Source organism: Rattus norvegicus, chromosome 2 (assembly GCF_021556685.1).
Source record: "Rattus norvegicus strain SHRSP/BbbUtx chromosome 2, alternate assembly SHRSP_T2T, whole genome shotgun sequence".
Classification (NCBI taxonomy): domain Eukaryota; kingdom Metazoa; phylum Chordata; class Mammalia; order Rodentia; family Muridae; genus Rattus; species Rattus norvegicus.
In genome coordinates, this window is record NC_141535.1 from 198,224,685 (window position 1) to 198,246,072 (window position 21,388).

Here is a 21,388-nt window from a genome sequence, read left to right on the forward strand (position 1 = left end):
ATAAAAAATAAGTAAATATGTCTCTTTAAAAATTCTTGTGCTAAGACTGGCTGGTGAGATGGCTCAGCAGATAAGGGTGCTTGACTGGAACCTTAAAGTCTTGAATTCGATCCCTGAGATCAGAAATTGAAGGAAAGAATTGACCCCCATGTTGCACACACCCCCTCCCAACAAGCATAACATAAATAAATAAAAACGTAATACGATCAAAATACTCGTGCCACCTGGGAAGTACAACAAGAAATAGAATAACAGTTCATTTGTCAGTTTAAGGTCAGGAGTTTTAGTGCTGAAGGAAACTAGCTATCTCTTTTCCTTCTCTCCTCCCTTCAGTCCTTCCTTCTCTCCTCCCTCCCTCGTCCCCTCCCTCCTTTCTGTACGTTCTCAAGTCTCACTGTGTTATGAAGCCACCCAAAGACTGTGACCCTGTGACCAAATGCAGTGAGTTCACATCTTGGTAAGTGCGAGACAAAAACCACAATTAAAAGACAGGAAGATTCGCCACCTTGGAGCAACAACAGTGGGGCAATGAGTAAGGAGAGCATCAACAGTTACTGCCAAAAGCAGTGTCTTCGTGTCCTGGAGGCAGCCTGGAGGTAGAGCTGCGCAAGGAGCCTGTCCATACTGAGATAGAAAATCACTTTAGGATCAGGCCTGTTCCCGAGTATGCTCATGTTGCTGAACCAAGGCTTCAAGAGTCTCAAGAGACTAGACACCCAGTCAGTACACTAAAGCGACGGTAGTCACCAAGGACAGAAGATGGAGGTTCCCATCAACACGATCATTTTGGGAAGAATGGAGAAATGGGTTCAGTGACCCTCAAGTCTGTCTCCAAGACTAACAGGACTTAGCTCATCTATAGAGCCTTTACCTCACATACTCACAGCCTGGTTTACATTCCAGCACTGGAAAAGAGAGGGATAGGACAAGAAAGGGAGAGAAAGGAGGGTCTTGGGGTCTGTATACAGACACAGAACAGGTAGTCCTGGGTAAGACCACAGCTTACTGGTCATTATCTCAATCTGGTTCTACCAGGGGCCCTAGAGAGGTTGCGATGGCTGAGGTTGCAATGGCTGTTCTTACTGGCCTGGAACAGTCTGGTTCTGATGATACCATGAGACCTGATTTATGGGGCAGGCTTATCATTGAGGATAATCGCCCTCCCCCAGTGGGGGTGGGGGTCTCTTCTGTAGCTTTCTGCAGCTACTCAGAAGTAGTTTTGATCACTTGTCATAAAGATGTTTATCAACCATTTCTGTAATGCCTGGAACCCAGGCAACTTCAGAAGAAACTCAGGAGGGGAAAAAAATTTAAAGTGACAGAGCCAGAGACAACTGTATAGAATGAGGTCAGAGGCCAGTGCTCCCCATTCAAACTGTGTGTGTGTGTGTGTGTGTGTGTGTGTGTGTGTGTGTGTGTGTGTGTGTTTTGAGGATAGAGTCTCAAACTCATTGTACAGCTGGAGATGACCTTAAACTTCTGATCCTCTGGCCTCCATCCCCCAAGTGTGAAGATTGTAGATATGCATCATGACCCACACTTCTCCCACAGTCAATTCAAGGCAGCCAATGGGTCACCACCCTTATGGGGGGGGTCTCATATCAGAAATCTTACATATCAGATAATTAATGACCAATTCATAACAGTAGCAAAAATAGTTATGAAATGGCAACAAAATAACTGTATGGTTGGAGGTCACCACAACATGAGGAACTGTATTAAAGGCTCACAGTGTTAGGAAGACTGAGAGCCACTTTTTCAGGGAGTACTCTCCTGAGTGTGCTTAGTATGAGGTCATAGTTCGAGAAGGAAAAATGATGCATCCGTTGCTGGGGGTGTTTAGCAGAAGGTCACAGAATGGGTGTTCAGAAGTTAAAATGGTGGGCTAGAGAGATGGCTCAGCAATTCAGAGCACTGGCTGCTCTTTCAGAAGACATAGGTTCAAGTCCCAGCGTCCAAATGGCAGCTCACAACTGTCTGTAATTCCAGTTCCAGGGACTTTCTCACTGTCACACAGAAAAACACACAGGCAAAACACTAATGCACATACTTTTTTAAAGTTAAAATGGTGAGCAGAAATAAGTAAAACTACAATAACCGAAAACACAGCGTTTTCTGGGAGTGAAGGGAGGGAGCACGCTGAAGGTGCTTTGTTATGGGAGTTTGTCCCTGTCTGCCCTGGCTCACATTAAGGGCTAACAGGACTGAGGAATTCTGACTTCCAAGTCGATGAGACTACAACTGTACATCACTGCACCATGCTAATGTAATTTAAAGGGAAAAGTCTATTGTCTTTTACTTAACTAGATGTGTATGGCTGAAAAAAAGTCCTAGTCAGCAGAAAACTACCACTGTGGCTACAGTGAGTAATTGTGACTAGAAATAAATGTGGTAGCACACCCTCCCATAATGCCCTCCGGTAATGCTAGTACTTAAGAAACCTAAAAAGGGAATTGTAAATTAGAGAGAGCCTGGTCTACACAGCGAGTGTGTAAGCTAGGCGACATAGCAAGAGTGTCTCAAAAATAAGAAAGTCCCCGAGTGATGGTGTTTAGTCACTTCTATTAGTCCTTATTATCACAATAGCTAGCTTTTGGGTGCCTCCTCTGAGGACACAAGGGCTTAAGAACCCTCAACCAGGCTTCTCTGAGGCCTTTCTTCAGCTTCTCTTGGCTTTGTGTTCCTCTTTCTTTCCTGGATTTCCCAGTGTTTGACAGGCAGGCACAATAATGTCTGCTTCCTATTAGAACACCTGCAGCCCTGAGGAGATTGTCCAAACATGGCGGCAGCATTCCCTCTGCCTGCTGCCTACTAGCTTCTGGGAGGTGTTTAAGTCTGGAAGTGCCCCTTCCTCTCTCCTTACCACACAGCATGCTCTCCCTCCTTGCCTTGGGGCCTTCTTTGCACAGGCTCCCTTTACCTGGAATTCTCTCTCTCTTTGATCTAACTTTTCCTTCTCCCAGGAAGCCCTCTCCAGCGCTGCCTGTCCTGCCTCCCAGACTGGTTAGACACCTTTCTGGTTTCCCAAGACATTTGGGTTTTTTGTTTTAAGGTGTGTATGTATGTGTGCTTGCTTCACCATGGCCAGGATGGGGTACTAGATCCCTTGAAGCTGGAGTTACACATGTCCATGAGGCACTTGACAGAGATACTACCCTACAAATCATGGCCCTTTAAGCCATCTAGACCATCTCTCCAGCCCATAAGCTACATATCTCTATGTAGTCCTGATCATTCTGGAACTATGTAGACTGGTGTAGCTTCAAACTTATAGAGATCCACCTGCCTCTGCTTCCCGAGTGCTGGGATTCAAAGCAAGCACCACTCCGCCAGCTCCATGTTGGTTTTTATTGCACTATTTCCAGTCATTCCAATTCTGGGTTTCCCATTCCCTTCTATCAGAGAGACAGAGTGATGCTGCTCTCCTCAGGTGGCTAGAAAGGAATTTAGACTTCTCAAGGATCAAGGAAAGCTGCTGGACCTGGGGGAGGGGGGGGGAGCAGACACTGTGTCAGCCTCTCCCTCTGGTACAATTGGGGTGACAAGTCAATACCTGTGTCACACTGCACCATGTAAGAAGTTGCACTTCATGTGGGGTTGTGATTTTATACATACATACATATATATATATCTATATATATATATGTGTATATATGCTGAATGCTGGGATTGCTGCTATGAACCATCACATTCCACTGGTTGAGGGTTTTTGTCTGTTTTGTTTGTTTTTAAAATAAATTTGTTTAAAAGAAAACTGGGAAAAAATTCAAAACTAGACTGTTGTTCCCTTAACTATGTCTACTGTGAATTCAAAATATCAGAAATCATGTATTGTCCCCCCAAAGGCTGTGTCACTACAACATAGGAACTCTAAATCATTGGCATAAACTCTTGAAATGAAGGGAATGAGTGGGAACCAGTGAGAAGAAACCCTTTGAAGGAAACAGCGTGAGCAGGTGCTTTGGGTGTTAGGCTCTGGCTGATGAAAGACTCTGGTCCTACACTGAAGAAGGATAGATATCTGGTCAACCATCCAAGGGGAAAGAAAAAAAAAACTGGCAGGAGGGAGGGAGCACCGCTGCAGCCTCCAAAATAAGTCTCCACTTCTCTCTCTCAGAGCACGTGCTCCCACACTTCAACATGGTCTCCTCTGGAGAATATGCTGTCAGTCGAGAAGTGACGACACAGGAAACTCATAATAATGCCCACGATGAGGACAATCCAATACTCCCAGCAACTTTGGCATTTCTGCTTTTTGAAGGATCCCTGTTACCACCTTTAAGTTTAAAGTCACTCCGATGGATATCACCGCTGTAGTACTGCTTTAGCATCTCCCTGGCATCGGGAGTGGCTGACATCTTCAAAGCATTTGGTTGCACCAGCACCAGCTTGTTCCAGCAGAACCTGTTCCCCACCAGGATGCTTACTGAGGAAGCAGGTGATACCAGTAGAGTTGCCTGTGGGTCACCATCCACATCTCTTCCTCGGAGTTTCCATTTGCCACCTCCTCCAGCCCGTAGTAGGTGACGGAGGGGTCGCAGCCCTCACCATTCCCACGGCTGCTCCGTATGCCAGGCAACCACTCAATCAACTAAACTGTAGCCTCAGCCCTTAAATGTCTTTTTAAAGGTTCAGACAAAGTCATGCAGTGGTCAGCACTACGAAGGCAGAAGCAAGTGGATTTCTGTAAGTTCAAGGCCAGCCTGGTCTACAGAATGAGTTCCGGGACAGCCAGGGTTACTCGGAGAAATCCTGCCTCAAAACAACAAAAGTTTAGATAAAGACATTAAGTTATCTTCTTCCTTGGACTCTCTTCTTTGTCAGTGACCGGGAAATCTTTAAATTTATCTGCATAATTTTATCCTACCCTATCTGATTCCAAGTTTGGTTTGTCTGTAGTGGAGGTAGATACTGGAAGGGGGAGAGGGTGAGTTGGGTGTGGTTAAGGGTCTTTGAGAGGGTCTTCCTCTCCCAGTTTAGCGTTGGTCAGTTTGAACAAAGACAAGAAAACAGTTCATCAGTTAAGAGCAACACACCTTAGTCAGGCCTGGAACTTGTCAAACTGGTCCACAGGTAAGAGCCCCTTAGGCCTTTGTTTTTCATCTCTAGGTTTTGGTGTCAGGCCAAGGTGGTGAAGGAGCCAGCCATCTTGGAAGTTCAGTATGTTTATCATCTAGTCCTGGCCCCTCTCCCTGCCTGCCTGTCAGGGAATTTGCCTAAACTCACATTCTAGAAATGACTGCAGAGGGGTCAGGAGTTAATGTCATTCTTGGCTTCATACACTTCAGGCCCAACCTAGACCATATGAGATCTTATCTCAGAAAGGCAGGCTGTCATTTTTGTGACACTACTAAATAATGATTTAGTGTTCCCGAATCTCAAAGAGTAATCTGCAAGGAATTTGAAAACAACTGAGAAACTTGCTCCTTTTCATTGTATGCAATAGTTCTAAAATGTATCATTGTTGCTGAATGAATGTACTTTTTATTTTGTAACAAAAAAGAACAGCAGGGCTGGAGAGATAGCTTTGCAGTTTAGAGCATTGACTGCTCTTCCAGGGGACTTGGGTTTGATTCCCAGCACCTACATGTTGGCTTGAAACCGCCAACTCCAGTCCAAGGTGACCTGACATCTCCTCCTGGCCACCTCAGGTTTCAGACACATGATGCACAAACATACATGCAGACTAAATATCTATACACATAAAAATAAAAACTTAATACACACAATAACAGCACTATGACAGATCAATATGCATGCACAAAACCAAAACCCATAGTTAGACAAGGTTACTCTTGCCTATAGTCTCAGTACCTGGGAGGCTGAAGCAGGATTGCTGTGAGTTGGAGACCAGCCTGGGTTACATAGTGAGTTCTAGCCAGCCTAGGCTAAACTATCAAATCAAACAAAAAGAAGATTGAGGAGGAGGAAGAGGATAATAAAAGGCTCTCATGACAGAGAACTTGGAGGGGCTGGAGGAAAAACTTGGACTCAAATAGTTTCCCCAAAGATTGATGTAGAACATTAGTGCCCTGTTACATTCAAAACCTGAAGACATACTAAACTCATTTGGCAGGTTCAACTCTCCTGGAATGCTAAGTGTACTCAACTACAATAAAAGTACAGAATCAGAAGAATCCAGCTGCCCTGGGAAATTGTAGGCCCTTAATATCCTCTAGAACTTTCTCCACATCTACTCCTCAATAATCTACTTCCTACCAGAAGAAGTTAAATTCACTTGTATTTTATGGAAATGCTGTGCGGCTAGCTAATGCCTCTTGAGAGAAGCCTACCTGGGGAAGGGCTCTAACAAGCTATCTTTTGCTTGTCACATCTTCTGTCCTTCTCCCAATCTTGTATCACTCAATGCTTTATTATTACAGAAACTGAGGCATTAGGCATTAATTCCCCAATAAGTGCCAAGAACTTTCTAGTTCTTGTTCTGAAATCTATGCTCCTTTCTCTGTTCTTCTTTTCTTAGGCTTCAAAGACACCATTTCCCATCCAGTCGCCCACCCCATAATTCAAGAAAGACAGCTCAAAAGATATGGTTTTTATTTTGGGGGGAAAAAAAAGACATGCAACACCCATCCCTAACAAACTAAATGCTTGAAATACAGAATAAAAAGGGAATCCAACCCGTCTTGATGAGACATAAATGTGATTTCCACAAAGCTGAAAAATCTTTTACAAAGCTTCTGTTGTATAAATATAGTCAGTTTTATCTTTAATATAGTTGGACCAACAAAAAAAAAGGTTTGATGGCATAAGAAATCCCCTGGGCCTTGGATATACCATAATCTTCATATGTATTCTCAGCCAAAAACAGGTGACAGCTAACTACAGGGTGGAATTATGTATTCTAGGACTCTATACATCCATATGGAGATTAAACATGATCTCCTGAGCCAACTCTCTGGCCCTGAAGTTTGTGTAAGCTACAATAGTCCTGGCTCAAAGACTGAAGCTGTTCTCCCTTGCAGACCTAGTGTGTGTGTTCTGAACTATATATTCATGGTCAATGATGTAGCTCAGTGGTAGAACACTTTGCTTAGCATGTGAGAAAACCAGGTTTCATCTTCAGCACAGAAAACTAAAATGTATGTACCCAAAGTCACAGAACTGTATGCTCTGAAAGGGTGACTTGTGCAGTACGTGAATTATCTGTCAGTAGAGCTCCTGAAATTATCTGAAGTTGTTGAGATGCTAAAGAAGCAACAGGTGACCCTCTTCCCTTTTGGAAACATCCCAGTAAAGAGTAGGGTAGAGATCCAAAAAGGTTCTTTCATTGAATCAGTGCTGTTTGAGGATGCTAGGGAGGAGGAGCACTCAATTCCACGATGTCAGACTGAAGAAGTCCAAAGAAATGAACATTTCCCCATAGCTCCAGAACAGTCTAAGTATCTCCTGTGGTCTTCTTCACAGAAAGCAGTTACTCCATGGGAAGCAGGCACCCAGGAAGCTGAAGGAGACTGGCTGCGAGCTCATGGCCTGGGTGTGCATATCTACGCAAGAATATTCCAGTATAGTCAAGGTTCTGAGAGCCACAAAATGAGGGACAGCTTGGAAGCCCAAAGAAGAGCTTCTAGGTTTGGCTAGCTATTACTGATGCCTTTCATGGTCAAAAGTCATGGCATAGCTTCACTTCTTTCTGACTCTTAGATATACCATCACCAGATGGGCAAGTCATTTCGTGGCTGACAAACCACTCAGAAATGCCTCTCTGTCCTATACCAACCACCTGTCCCTGGGGAAAGGGCACAGGTGAAGACCCTGGGTAACTCAGGATTGACCAAGAGATGGCCATTCTGGCATGGAATGAAAGAGGTTCCATTCCCAGTAGTAGGGGAAAAAACGTTAACTGGAAATTGTTCTCTGGTGTTTCTATTCTGGGTTTTTCACCAATTGGATCTGGAGTAAAAGAGAAATGGGAAGAGAAATCCCACTCTACTTGTGAGTTCGTACCTAATCTACCTTTCACAGGAGTGTTATCAGAAATGAGGGCCAGGAGTCTTTTAGATGTTTAGTGCACAAATGAAATGAGAATAGGCCAGAGCCAGGGCAGAGGCTTAGGGGTAACAAATGCCCAGCTGGGTGCAGGCCTTGTGAGACATCTCTACTTTTCTTCCCTGAAGATTAGTTTGTATCTGCCTGACATTCGTCTCCTTCTGGTCAATCTAGAAGTTTATAATTTTGTGATGTAGCAAGTAAGATAAAGTCAGAAACCGATATCATGACCATAGCTGGTCCATGCCACAGTGGGCTGGATCCTAATATTACCCCATTAAATCCCTAGCCCCCTGAGTTCTTTCTAAATAAGATGCTCCATCCCATAATGCTCTAGGACTCTAGAACTGAGGCACTCACAGATGGGAGTGTTCCTCACTGGCAAGTGTTTACTCCCTTCCAGCAAAGCCAGTGGAGGATTATAGCTAGACTTACCTGGTTCTTTCTAATGTTATAAAGAGATGGAAGAGAGATTTGACTAAAACAATCATGGCGAATAGCTCTATTAGGACTTTAGGCAAGTTCTTTATAAATAACTTCCTTTATCATTTAAAGAGAAGGAAATTAGGTACCTGGTTATAAAACAGAATGAACCCCCCTTTCTTGTTTGCCTTTCTTTGTGTTTTTCCAGTCTCTTCCTACACAGGCTTCACCCACCTTGCCCTCAGATTGGCCACTGCTCCCTACTCAAACTCATTACCCAGGAGAAATAAATGGAGGTTGCCAGGAAGACTGCCCCTCACTCAGGCCACGGCCTCCCTTCTAAAGACATCAAGAGTTGAAAGCCTGTATTAGACCAGAAAACCTCCCAGCTGCTCCTGTCCTCAAACAGAAGGCCAGAAGTCAATTTCACACTTAGAAAATAATTGCTTTCACTCAAAGACTCTAAGAATTCTGGGCAGATGAGGGTCTGGCCCCGTGGGTAGGCTATCTTAGAAAACAAGATGTAAGCAAGGAAACAATACACGAAGTGTGGGTATATTTGGTAGGTTTGAGGCAAGCAGAGAAAAAAGTTTGGGTACTCTATAAAAAAGAAGGGTCTGAAATCCAAACTTCTGATAAGGCCACAATGAAGAGATTCCCAGCAGTGGGGAGCGCAGGATGCTGGCACCTAAATTGCCACAGGCCTGCAGGGTAATATGCCCAGGTGAGGAGGCAGGCGAGGCAGGATGAACACCTCTCACAGGTCCATGTCTGGGCCTCCTGAAGACGTCTTCAGTGGCACCGAGTCAAATCCATCAGGAGTCCTCTGAAAGAGAGATGGTGACAGGAACTGGCTGCTGCACGGGGGCAAATTAAGGGGGACAAAGAAGAGAAATGGAAAATGGGTGACAGAGGAACCCTCTGAATTTCCTGTTTTTGGTGGGAGCATAGGAACGAGTTATGCTCTGTCCCTTCCTGCTCTCTACAGACTCAGTCAGAGAATGAGAGAATTATGATTCCTGGTGTGTATCTTTGCCCAGTTCTAAAATTCCCAGACAGACCTAAGAGGTTCCCAGGGTTAACTATCTCTCACTGGTAGGACAAAAAAGAAAAAAAAAAAAAAACCCTCAAGGCCTACGTTGGCCAAGGGAGTCACCCTGACAAGTCAGCACAAAGGAAATAAGAGCCAGGCATTGAACAGACTGCCACAGACTGCCAACCCCTTCTTCAGCAGGCTTCCTGCCCTCTCCTAGCCTCTTGTGCCCTCCTCATTCACACCTGTTTGAAAGACGCCCTTGTGCAGTAGCCAGGTGTATGCTCGGCTCTGGAGTAACTGTCGGATGCCCTCTGCTGGCCCTACACCCAGAGACAGTGGTGTCTACATTGCATTTATGAGCTTCACACTCATCCACACACGCACACAGAGCCAGCCCGTCCAGTTCAGAATTACATAGCAGCTGCAGTTTATGTTGGCTATGACTCAGCCTCTCAGGACGGGGCGGGGCCCACACACCTCGGGGATAGCACCCTCCACTGGTTAAAGGCTCAGAGGCCCTGGCTTCTCTTCCATCAGAAAAACCAAACCTAGAGATCGCCTCCTCTTCACTCAAAAGTCTCTCTCTCTCTCTCTCTCTCTCTCTCTCTCTCTCTCTCTCTCTCTCTCTCTCTCTCTCTCTCTCTGTGTGTGTGTGTGTGTGTAACTATTACACACAATGGTTCAATACTCCATCTCAAAGTTTAAAAACCCTAAGAATCCACCCACCAGAATACGCACTGGGAGGAAGGAGCCAAGGTCAAGAGCAGGCTGGGCTCCAGGGAAGAGAGTATTGACATGAACTACAGAGGAAAGAAGGTGATATTTTTAGGAGAGGCCAGAAGAGTGCTGGGAGTGGGAATCAGAGTAGAAGTCTTGTATGAAGCAGCGCCCCTCAGTGTTCCAGTGTCCATGCCTCACCCCAAGCTGATTTTTTAGTTCACGTCTAGTCCCTCCCTACCTTGGAGGTAAAGGATTTGATCTTCCCGAAGAGGGACTTCTTGCTGGTAAAGATGAGGTCGTCTTCCACATCCTCCCCTTCCATGATGGCACAGCTGTCTGCTGCTGGCAGGTCGCAGTCTTTAAGAGTAGCATTCATTACCAGCTTGGAGTATTTGTATTCTAATCTGTGAAACAAGGGAGGAGGCGAGAGATGAGAATGTGGGGTTGAGCGGGGAAAGGCTGGGCCTCTAACAGATGCCGCGCGTCACAGTAAGGGCAAAACCCTGTGAAGTGGCATGAAGATCAGGCGATAGACGGGATCTGGCTTCCCAGTTTAGTGATCTTTTTTCTTCAAGGCTGCTTGTTTCTTTCTGTGATGTCAAAGGTTAACAGAAATATTGGAATTATAAAGTCATGCCTTGTTTGGTTGGTTTTGGGTTTTATGAGACAGGGTTTCATATAGCCCAGGCTGCCCCAGAACTGATATGTAGCTGGAGGATGATCCTGAACTCTGAGTTTTCCTGCCTCTACCTCCAAAGTGTTGGGATTACGGGCATGAACTCTACACCCTGCTTTTTCATTGTTAATAAAAACCACAAATTTAGAACATTCTTTTTTGGTGGACTTTGAATCCACGCTGGGCAAGTACTTTACCACTGATCTACAACCTCAGTTCAATGATTCTTTTCTTTTTGTTTTTTGTTTGTTATTGTTTGGTTTTTTGATTTTGAGATGGTGTCTCATTATATAGACCAAGCTGTCCTTGAACTCACAGAAATCTAGCTGTCTCTGCTAGTAACTGATACTAAAGACATGCACTACCTCACCTGGTTTGGTTTTTCTTTAGAGAATCTTATAGACATTTTTAGATAGCCATTTCTGCTCAAGAACGAAGATAACCGAGACCCACAATGGATGAGTATCTTTTCAAGTCTCTGGTCAACCACAGACAGGGTCAATAGTCAACTCTAAAGAAAATTCTCAGTAATACCCTGGCTTAAGGATCCAACTCCGACCTCCCTCAGACTCCAACACCCCACCATGTACTTTTGATTCTTCTTCCAAAAGTAGCAGGTCAGGACAGTGAGCAGGATGGCAGTGCAGGTGCCAGCCGAGATGCCCACTTTTAACCAGAAATCGATCGTTTTGCAGATGGTGACTCTCTGCTCAGGCAGGGAAATGCCCCCAGAACACAACTTTGGTTCTCGCCACATGTAAGTAGTCTTCTGTTGGGGAGAAAAACAAGGATCTCAGAACTCAGAACCCCTCGTCTCCTGGGTGTTCCTGGGCAGAGAACAACCTACCTGGATCCCAGCCACACAGCTGCTGACAAAAGTGTGGTAGTCAGAGGCCGAGCAGAGTGGACAAGCGGCCACACTCTCCCACAGGAAGTGGAAGTTACAGCCATCACAGGTCCCATCAGAGCACATGCTAGCAAAGTAGAAAGGAGACCAAGTTGTCACATCGGATGCCTGTGACACTTCTTGTCTGATTCATCTTCTACCTCCCTCAACCTGCCCTTAACTCAGGTGTTCCCTCACCCCTTCCTCCCTTCCTTCCCCCCTCCCTCCCTTCCTCCCTTTCTTCCTTTCTTCCTTCCATCTTCCTTCCCTTCTTTCCTTCCTTCCTTCTTCCTTCCTAAACTCCTCCCTTTTTTTTCTGAGACAAAGTCTCATTCTGTAACCTAGACAGGCCTTACACTCAGTAATGCCAAGTCCTGGCCTCCCAAGTGCTGGTAATGTATGGATGAGTCACCATGGCCATCTGACAGTTTAGTCTCCCATATGTCTGCCTGTTTCTGCTGATGTCAAAGGAGAGCTCTATCTAAGATGTCTGGGTTCCAGAACCCCTAAGAGGCTCCTGTTCTCTCATGGACGTGCTACATCTGACAATGGCTATTTTTATACAGCTGCCTGGTTGTGGGGTTGTAGTTGAGATGGTGTTCAGGTGTAGCTCTGTGCTATGCCTGAGCTTGGGTCCTGCTCCTCAGGAGATGTCCACTTTGTTTTGGGAGGACCTGGGACATGCTGATTAGGCTGGGTTGGCTTGTCCAGTAAGCTCCACAGATCCACTGTCTCCAGCTGTCCAACACTGGGATTCCACGTGTGACACCATGCTTGGCATGGGACTTAGGTGCTAAGGAGCAAACTCAAGTCTTCATGCTTGTGCACTGAACACTTTCAGTACTAAGCTATTTCCTCAGCCCTGGCTTTTGCTATATATATAACTCTCTCTCTCTCTGTGTGTGTGTGTGTGTGTGTGTGTGTGTGTGTGTGTGTGTGTCTGTGTGCATTCCAATGCAGGGGTGTGTGCGCGCACGTGTGCGTGTGCATGTGCATGCGTGTGTGTTCTGTTCTGTTTTGTTTTTTAAGATAGTGTCTCCTTTAGTCCAGGCTGACATTGAATTCATTATGTAGCTGAGATCAACCTCAACTGGGGCACAAACTCTGGTCTTTACATGGAGAGGTGAGGACCAGGGAAAGCTAGTCAAGGTAGCAATGTTCTAGTCTAACTTAAAAAACAAAAGAAGCAAAGCAAACACATGCTGGGACCTCCTTCAGGGAAGGGAACTCTCTGACAGGTTCTTCATATTTCTCCCTGCCCAGTATATAATGGCCCCGGGAATATGCAAAACTTCAGTCTGTATCTTCTGAGTACAGGGTTACAGGCGAGCACTCCTGTGCTTTGCTTTGCTGTGCGTGATTATTTACCACGGTCAGGAGACTTTTGTTCTACTTCCTCATTAGTGACAGAGCAAATATCCTGTCCCTCCCCACTTTTGAGACAAGAGGTCGCTATGTCATCCTAGTGGCCTAAACCTGATATGCAGACTAAGCTGGCCTCCACCTCAGAGATCCTTCTTCTCTGCCCACCAAATGCTGGGATTAAAGCCATGCCCCACCACACCCTGCTTAGTTTTTTACTTCAAGTTAAGATCTAGGGGCCATGTGCCCCCAAGAGCCCATGAATGGATCTAAAATGATTTTTTTCTTTTTAAAAATAGTATCTGTGTCTTGGGATGGAGGGAGTCCTGGCAAGAGCAGGCTGTGGCCAGTGCAGCCTCCCTCCACAGAGGTCACCTGGGTAGCCGAAGGGTACCAGGTGTAGGTTTCATGGGGTTGCATCTGAGACGAATGGTGGTTGATCTTCCAGAGCTGCAGGACTGAGTCACATCATTGGATCTGTAGTGAAAGCCAACACCATGAGGGAAGGGCCCACTCTGCTGTCACTGGGGAGCCAACACGGGGTGATTTGGGCAAGTAGGGATTCAAGTTCTCCTTATGTGGAGAGAGTGGAGACCAGGGAAATCTAATCCAGGGGGCAAGGCTCTGGCCTGAGAAAGAAAAGGCTGGCACATACTGGGACCTCCTTAAGGGAAGGGAAGTCCGTGGCAGCTCCTCCATCTTTCTCCTTGACCTGAGCACACAATGGCCCCAGGAATACGCAAAAGGCTCATACCAAGCGACAGCAAGCTTTAACTCCGATGACTGGGCAGCCTTAGACCTCCATCAAGCCTGAGCAGGCTTGACAAGTAGGAGGTAGTAGGAGAGTCCGAGCCTGGTCTTTCATCCTCACCTGAAAAAGAAGACTACGTCCGGGATCCCTGAGGTCTCTGGGTGAAAAAGTTCAGCTGGGGAGACGATTCCTTCCAAAGCCATGTCTATTGACACTCCTGTCAAACCAGAGCTCCCGATTAGTTCTTGCTCATAGAACTGGTGACCACCTCAATCCTTCAAGGTCTGTCAACAACCAACCTTTACTTCATCATATCACTGAGTGGCTCATGCAAAAGTGAACCCTGGGTTTATCAGAGATGTCAGGGGCACATGGAATGGAATTAAAAAAGATCAGGAGGTTGGGCCCCTCACATGAGGCCTTCTAGCCACCAGTCCCTTACTCATTAATACAGAGAGAGAGAGAGAGACAGAGAGAGACAGAGAGAGACAGAGACAGAGGCAGAAACAAACAGAGAAAAAGAGATACATAGACACAGAGACACATAAAGACATACACAGGGGCTGGAGAGATGGCTCAGTGGTTAAGAGCACTGACTGCTCTTCCAGAGGTCCTGAGTTCAATTCCCAGCAACCACATGCTGGCTCACAGCCATCTGTAATAGGATCCGATTCCCTCTTCTGGTGTGTCTGAAGACAGCTACAGTGTAGTTATATAATAAATAAATAAATCTTTAAAAAAAAAAAAAGGCTGTAGAGATGGCTCAGTGGTTAAGAGCACTGACTGCTCTTCCAAAAGTCCTGAGTTCAATTCCCAGCAACCACATGGTGGCTCACAGCCATCTGTAATGGGATCCGATGCCCTCTTCTGGTGTGTCTGAAGACAGCTACAGTGTAATCATAAAGATAAAATAAAGAAATAATTAAAAAAAAAAGACATACACAGACACACAGAGACCTACACAAACACAAATACACAGAAACACACAACGACATAAATGCAAACACAGACAGATACATACACACATATACACACAGATACACAGAGACACATTCATAAACATAGACACACAGAGAGACATACGCATATATACAAAAAGACACACACACACACACACACACACACACACACACACATGCTCAAGCAAGCTGGGTAACTGGATTACTCACCAACAAGTCTGTCAGCAAGGCTGACTGGCTGTGAGGATACCCCAGCCTTGTAGCCCATCACCTCAGAGGGGATGATGACCACCTGGCAGACATAGGCTGTGACGGACTTAGAGAAACCGGCCTCGCCCTCAGGGATCCGGAGGTCAGTGACATTGTCTGTGCATACAGACATCTTTTTTCCCTGGTAAGGCACATATGGAAGAAAGCCAATGACCACAGAAGAGTCCCAAGAGGGGATAGGGAACTTTTTACCATGCATCTAAAAGGTAAGCGTCCCTATCCTATGCTGCAGTAGAATGATTCTCACAAGAAGATTGAAGAGGAGGAGGGGACGGGGGTGGGGGAGAAGGTAAAGATTTGTCCCAGTTTCTAGACACTGGCCTTGTACTTCCCTGTGGTCACCTCCACTGTGCTGGTAACCACTGCTTTGGAGTTCCAACCAATTGGTCAGGGGTGGGGGTGGGGTCCCTCTGCATCTAGGTGCATCCTCAAGAGCTATGCAACTGAGCCCTGAGGCCAGTGACATTTACTGGAACATTTGGGCTGACTTATGCCCCTTCTTGTCTCCCTTGGTGCTGTGGTTCAGTGTCTGTCTTGGAAGCACTGTCTGGACAGACTCCAAGGGGTTCAAACAGGCCGGACGACTTGAGACAGGATGTCTGAGGAGCAGTCAAGTCCCCTGCCTTTGGTTTTGTTTTGATGGGATTTTGCTAAATAGCCCAGAGGGACTTGGAACTAACGTTATCCTGCTTCATCGCCCCCCACCCCCAAACGTGGGATTGTCTGGATTAACCTTTGGAGGGAGGGGAGGTTCTGGGAGAGTGAACCCGGGGCCTTATGACTGCTACACTGTTCTGGCTTCTCAGCCGTACTCTCAGCCTCTCCCTTCTGTTTTATGAAAGAACAGAATAAAACAAAGCAAACTGTGTGTGAGAGAAGGAAACTAGCTTCTCCAGGCTTTTTTTTTTTTTTTTTTTTGACATATTTGCTTTGCACAGCCTGGCCTCAAATTCCAGATCCTCCTGCCTCAACCTTCTGAGGGCTGGGATTGTTTCTGTGCCACCATGCCTGGCACCTCTGGTCTTTACTAGCCTTGCCGTGACCAGCCATGGAGATGAGTGTATACCTTGCACTTGGGAGGCTGAAGCAGGATTAGAAGGACACATATCCTAGATTCCCCACATTACCTCTCCCAGCTCCCTTTGAGAAGCTGCCTACAATTGTTTAAACCTCTTTAATTCTCTCTTTCCTCAATGGCCTCAAAGATTCTGTGGTGTTGTTTGTTTTCTTTGTTTGTGTTTTTCTTTCTTTGTTTTGTTTTGGGCTTTCTTTTTTTTTTCTTTTCTCCATCTTTATTAAATTGAGTATTTCTTATTTATATTTCAATTGTTATTACCTTTCCTGGTTTCCAGGCAAACATTCCCCTAGCCTCCTCCCCTTCTTTATGGGTGTTCCCCTCCCTATCCTCCTCCCATTACCGCCCTCCCCCCAACAATCCCGTTCACTGGGGTTCAGTCTTGGCAGGACCAAGGGCTTCCCCTTCCACTGGTACCCTTACTAGGCTATTCATTGCTACCTATGCAGTTGGAGTCCAGGGTCAGTCCATGTATAGTGTTTGGGTAGTGGCTTAGTCCCTGGATGTTTTGGTTTTCATGTTTTGTTTTGTTTCTTCTTCCTGTGCTCACATCTGGTCTCCAGTCCACTTTCCAGTACTCAGACTGCTTGCTCACACAGCTTACCTGGTTTCCACAGAGACTCAGCGTGAAATGATGAAAATACTTCAACCCCTTTGAAGTGAAGCTGGGTGCGCCTGCCAGAGAGACAGTGCTTGCCAGAGCTGAGAAGTTGTAGTTGAAAGTCCTGCTGGGAGTGTTCCGGGAGAAGGTGCAGTCATTGTAGCAGAGAGAGTGGACCTGAGGGGGAAAGGGTCCAGTCAGTGGCGAATCTCAGGCCTTGAGAGCTGCAGTGGAGTACAACAGACCTCCCCACAACCTGTTCCAGCCGGAGTGAAATTAAAGAAGAGGAAGGAAAGACTGAGGTGGACACTAAAAGAAGGGAAGCAGACCCCTATCGGGTCTACCTTGCTCTTGCTTATTGGCATATGTAAGATGAACACATCTGAAGTGGGTTCCTATATAATTGCCTGTGGTGGCTATCATGAAAGACTGACAGAAGCACCAGTGTGCAGGCTCTTACAAGGACGCCCCTATACATACACAAAAGACTTTTACAAGGACATCTGCCCAGCCACTGTCCACTCAGCCTTGGACTGATGCCACTTTCTTGTTAGTCGTGGTGGCCAACGATCCCTGTTCCAATATGTCTGACACACTTTTCATTCATGTCTCAAAGTCTTTGAATAGACCTATGATTTACTGTGGCACACGTACTCCACTGTTCCCAGATGCCAGTATTCACTGGAGAGCCTCTGTCTGACCTTGTTTTCAGTGGTGCTAGGGATCAAACCTAGAGCCTTGTGCAGGCTGGGCATGTGCTCTGTGACCAAGCTTGTCTTTCAAGCACAAGACAGCAGGGCCTTAACTTAAATAAGTGCTCCAGAGTGGCAAGAAAGAGACTTTCATTCTTCCCCCGACGTTCAGCATACACACGGCCATTTCAAACACTGAAACGCTTCCTTTTGCTGGAGTTCTCTGTAGGAAACTGAGCTGTGGAAGGAGCTTCCCTTCCTATTCCTTGTATGGTAGGGACCTCAGTCAGAGGCAGTCTGACATGTTGTCATTCTCTCCACCAGCAGCAGAGGGAGCTCCAGGGGAAGAAGACTATGGAGAGTGTCCCAGGTACCCCCTAAAACAGTGGTCCTCAACCTTCCTAATGCTGTGACCCTCTAAGACTCCAAACCATAAAATTATCTTCGTTGCTACCTCATAACTGTAAGTTTGCTACTATTATAAATTGTGATATAAATATCTGATATGCAGCCCCCTCTTAATGGTTGAAAACCACTGCCCTAAGAAATTTTGAAGGGTCTGTACAATGAATGAACACACTTTGCAGATAAATAGAGCAAGACTGTATCGTGTTTGAAGTTAGTCTGGCCTACATGGGACCTGGTCTCATAAGTACGTAAGCAGTAAGTGTAAGTCAATGGCTAAAGTCTGATAGATGTCTCCCTGGTGTGACTGGCAGAAAACAAATTAATTCTAAATGCTGATGACTATCTAAGACCCTTTCTTCATATGTACTTTATATATCCATCGAGCTGAGAAGCCCCCTGGTTGGAGGGCAGCTATGCCGATTAACTGTAAGTACCAGCAAAGGTTGACTCACCTCCCTAAACAGAGGGAGCAGATCAGATTACTGTGCTAATGACCTAAATTTGGGCCACAGACCCCACTATTTCTTCCCTTCAGGTCTTTGTGTAGATGCCAAACCTCTGGACCACAGGGGCACTAATCTTCACCAACTGAAGATGTGACTTGCCTGCTACAGAGGAAAGACAAGACCTCCTGCTAAGAGCTCACCGCCCACAGTCACATCCAGGTTAGTGCCCTTCACAGCAACCTGAGCGTGGGAGTGGGGTGGGGGTCTCCGGGGGGGGGCATGCGGGTATCAGCCTTAGAGAATCCCAGTAAGAACCCAGCACCCGTGCAAGCCGGGCAGACTGGTAGCACCTTGTTGTTCTTGGTCCCTGGACCACAGGGCACACAGGCCTGTGCACCATAAGGCTGGTGAGCTTTCAGGATGGTGTTAGAGGGACAGAGGTGGCAGGTCCCAGAATCCCGGTTGATGTAATGGCCAGCAGGACAAGAGGTGCAGGAGGAGCCCAAATCAGAGGCTTCTAGGGCACAGGGACGGCAGTAGGAGGCCACACCCCCCATGACGTTGGTGACATTGATCGAGTAGATCTTGGCGACATCATTAGTATACTTTCTGCCCTGGAGTTAAGGAAACAAAAGCCGAGAAAGGAGAGGCCTGAAGCAGCAGCAGCCATAGGAAGAACAGAGTACTGTGTCATTGTGTCTTATAAAAACGTAGTTTATTTTCACTTGTGCGTGCACACGTGTGTATGTATATATATGTGTATTTGAATGTACAGGCACATATATAAGCATGCATGTAGAAGCCAGATGTGGACATCAGACATTCTTTTTATCACTATCTCATTTTTTGAAACAGGGTCTCTAACTGAACGAACTGTCTCATGTCCTGGTTTTTACATGGATGCCAGAGGTCAAACCCAGGTCCTTGGGTTCCATCACAACAGCTGGCACTGACTGAACCACTAACAACATCTTTCCCACTTTATTTAGTGGTGGCTCTTTGTATGATAATTAAAGGTGAACGACACTAAAAATAAATTGTGAGCTGGGCGGTGGTGTCATGCACCTTTAATCCCAGCACTCAGGAGGCAGAGGCAGGTGGATCTCTGTGAGTATGAAGTAAGCCTGGTCTACATAATGAGTTTAGGACAGCCAAGGCTACACAGAGAAACCCTATCCCAAAAAACAAAAGATAAACAAACAAACAAACAAACAAACAAACAATTTAACTTAAAAAAGAACAGTGGCGGGGTTGGGGATTTAGCTCAGTGGTAGAGAGCTTGCCTAGCAAGCGCAAGGCCCTGGGTTCGGTCCCCAGCTCTGGAAAAAAAAAAAACAAAAAACAAAAAACAGTGGCTTTTAAGGTGTATTTTGTGTAACTAACAAGCCTAACCCATTTTAAGTTATGGAAAATGTTATGCACCATGGGGAATTTATAGGAGATTCTAATATATGGGGGAGGGGGATCTTTGCCAAAGAAAAAAAATCCACATACTTAAAAAGAAATCAAAACTAGGACTGGGTGTGGTCTTAATACCCTACAATCCCAAAACTCAGGAGGCAGAGGCAGGGGGATCTCAAGGTGGAAGGCAACCAGGTTAAAACACCAGACTGAGGGCTGGAGAGGTGGCTCAGAGGTTAAGAGCACTGACTGCTCTTCCATAGGTCCTGAGTTCAATTCCCAGCAACCACATGGTGGCTCACAACCATCCTTCTTCCCGTGTGTCTGAAGACAGCTACAGTGTATTCATATAAATAAAATAAATCTTTAAAAAAAAAAAAACACCAGACTGAGGAGCAGGGATTAGAAGTGAGAGTGCACTTATTACACGTGTGGGACGCAGAGAGAGACAGGGACAGGGAGACACAGAAAGAAACAAAAAATGCACTCTCTCCCAGACAGTACTGGGTTATCTCTGGGTAAGAATTTACTCTCTCCCAGACAGTACTGGGTTATCTCTGGGTAAGACTATGGGTGGTTTGTTCGTTTGTTTGTTTGTTTGTTTGTTTTGAGACAGGGTCTACTCTATAGCCCAGGTTGATTGTGTTTTCTGCAATACATCTGTATTTTTGAGTTAGGTAAATAAAGTCAAGTTTTTAATCTAGCTCTGGGAAGGCTAAGGCAGGAGGATTGCGTTCGAGGTCAGCCTGGGTCACATACCAAGACCCTGTCTCAAAAACAAAAGAAAGACAAAGTGATTATTCTTTTTTTTTTTTTTTCTTTTTTTTTTTCCAGAGCTGGGGACGGAACCCAGGGCCTTACGCTCGCTAGGCAAGGGCTCTACTGCTGAGCTAAATCCCCAAACCCCAAAGTGATTATTCTTAAAGATAGCCACAAGTCTGGCTTCACCTGTGGTAGAGGCTGCAGGGGACGGGGACAGATGGTTGAAGGTATTCAATGTTATCTTCCCTGGAAGTTGTTTAGAAAAGGCTAGAAGCTCTCCGAGGGCCACGTGTAAGCTCACGGCAGGACTCCTGTGCTCACAGTCTGCATCCGGGATGGGGAGGGACTCACTGTTTCGTGAAGGGTGGTCCTCTGGAAGGCCCATGTGAAGCTCACAGTAGCATTTTCCTCGATGGTGTAGGTATAGGACTGTTTGCCTTTGGTGCCTTTCCACGTCTCCACTGGAGTATTGGTCCTGGAATTCATGCCCTGAGGCCAGGAGAGGCAAGTGAGGAAGGCATGATTGTTACGTGAGGCAAACATTATGCTGTGGGCTAATGCCCTAGTCAGACCTGTGTTAAGTACTACAGAGTCCCTGGAAGTCACTCTGGGATCTTGCTCTGTGGAATTACCGTGATGGGTGTCCAATATATGGCCTCACTGCTGGGACATGCTGGGCCAACCCTCCCATGGAATCCCCCATCTGGCTAGGAGAAGAAACATACCACCATGAAGTACAGCTCACAGTTCACAGAGCAGATGGTCTCGAAGACAAATGTGATCCTGGCCACCTCTTTGTTCTCTGTGTCTGCCATCACTGACTGGGGAGGTCTGTGAGCGAAACATCAAAAGTCATCTCAGAGGACAGCAGAAAGGGTTGGCTGAGGGCTTGGGAGACCTGGATAAGGTGTTT

General features: G+C 46.1%; 1 protein-coding gene and 1 pseudogene across 4 annotated transcripts in view; both read right to left on the bottom strand.

The window, feature by feature from the left end:
- Positions 1-4,032: 4,032 nt before the first annotated feature.
- Positions 4,033-7,807, bottom strand: LOC148006744 (cytochrome b5 type B pseudogene; annotated as a pseudogene).
- Elapor1 (endosome-lysosome associated apoptosis and autophagy regulator 1) overlaps positions 6,539-21,388 on the bottom strand; it is a 78,261-nt gene continuing 63,411 nt past the window's right edge. For 2 of the 4 annotated variants that reach the window (XM_087627761.1, NM_001427831.1), the window contains 11 exon segments: positions 21,201-21,306; positions 20,827-20,964; positions 18,663-18,926; positions 16,770-16,943; positions 15,031-15,211; positions 13,982-14,078; positions 13,486-13,587; positions 11,710-11,836; positions 11,453-11,631; positions 10,425-10,590; positions 6,539-9,256 (listed from right to left, as the gene is read on the bottom strand). In XM_087627761.1, the coding sequence (XP_087483887.1) occupies positions 9,188-9,256; positions 10,425-10,590; positions 11,453-11,631; positions 11,710-11,836; positions 13,486-13,587; positions 13,982-14,078; positions 15,031-15,211; positions 16,770-16,943; positions 18,663-18,926; positions 20,827-20,964; positions 21,201-21,306 (1,603 nt within the window). In that variant the 3' untranslated portion in view covers positions 6,539-9,187. 4 annotated transcript variants of the gene reach the window in all.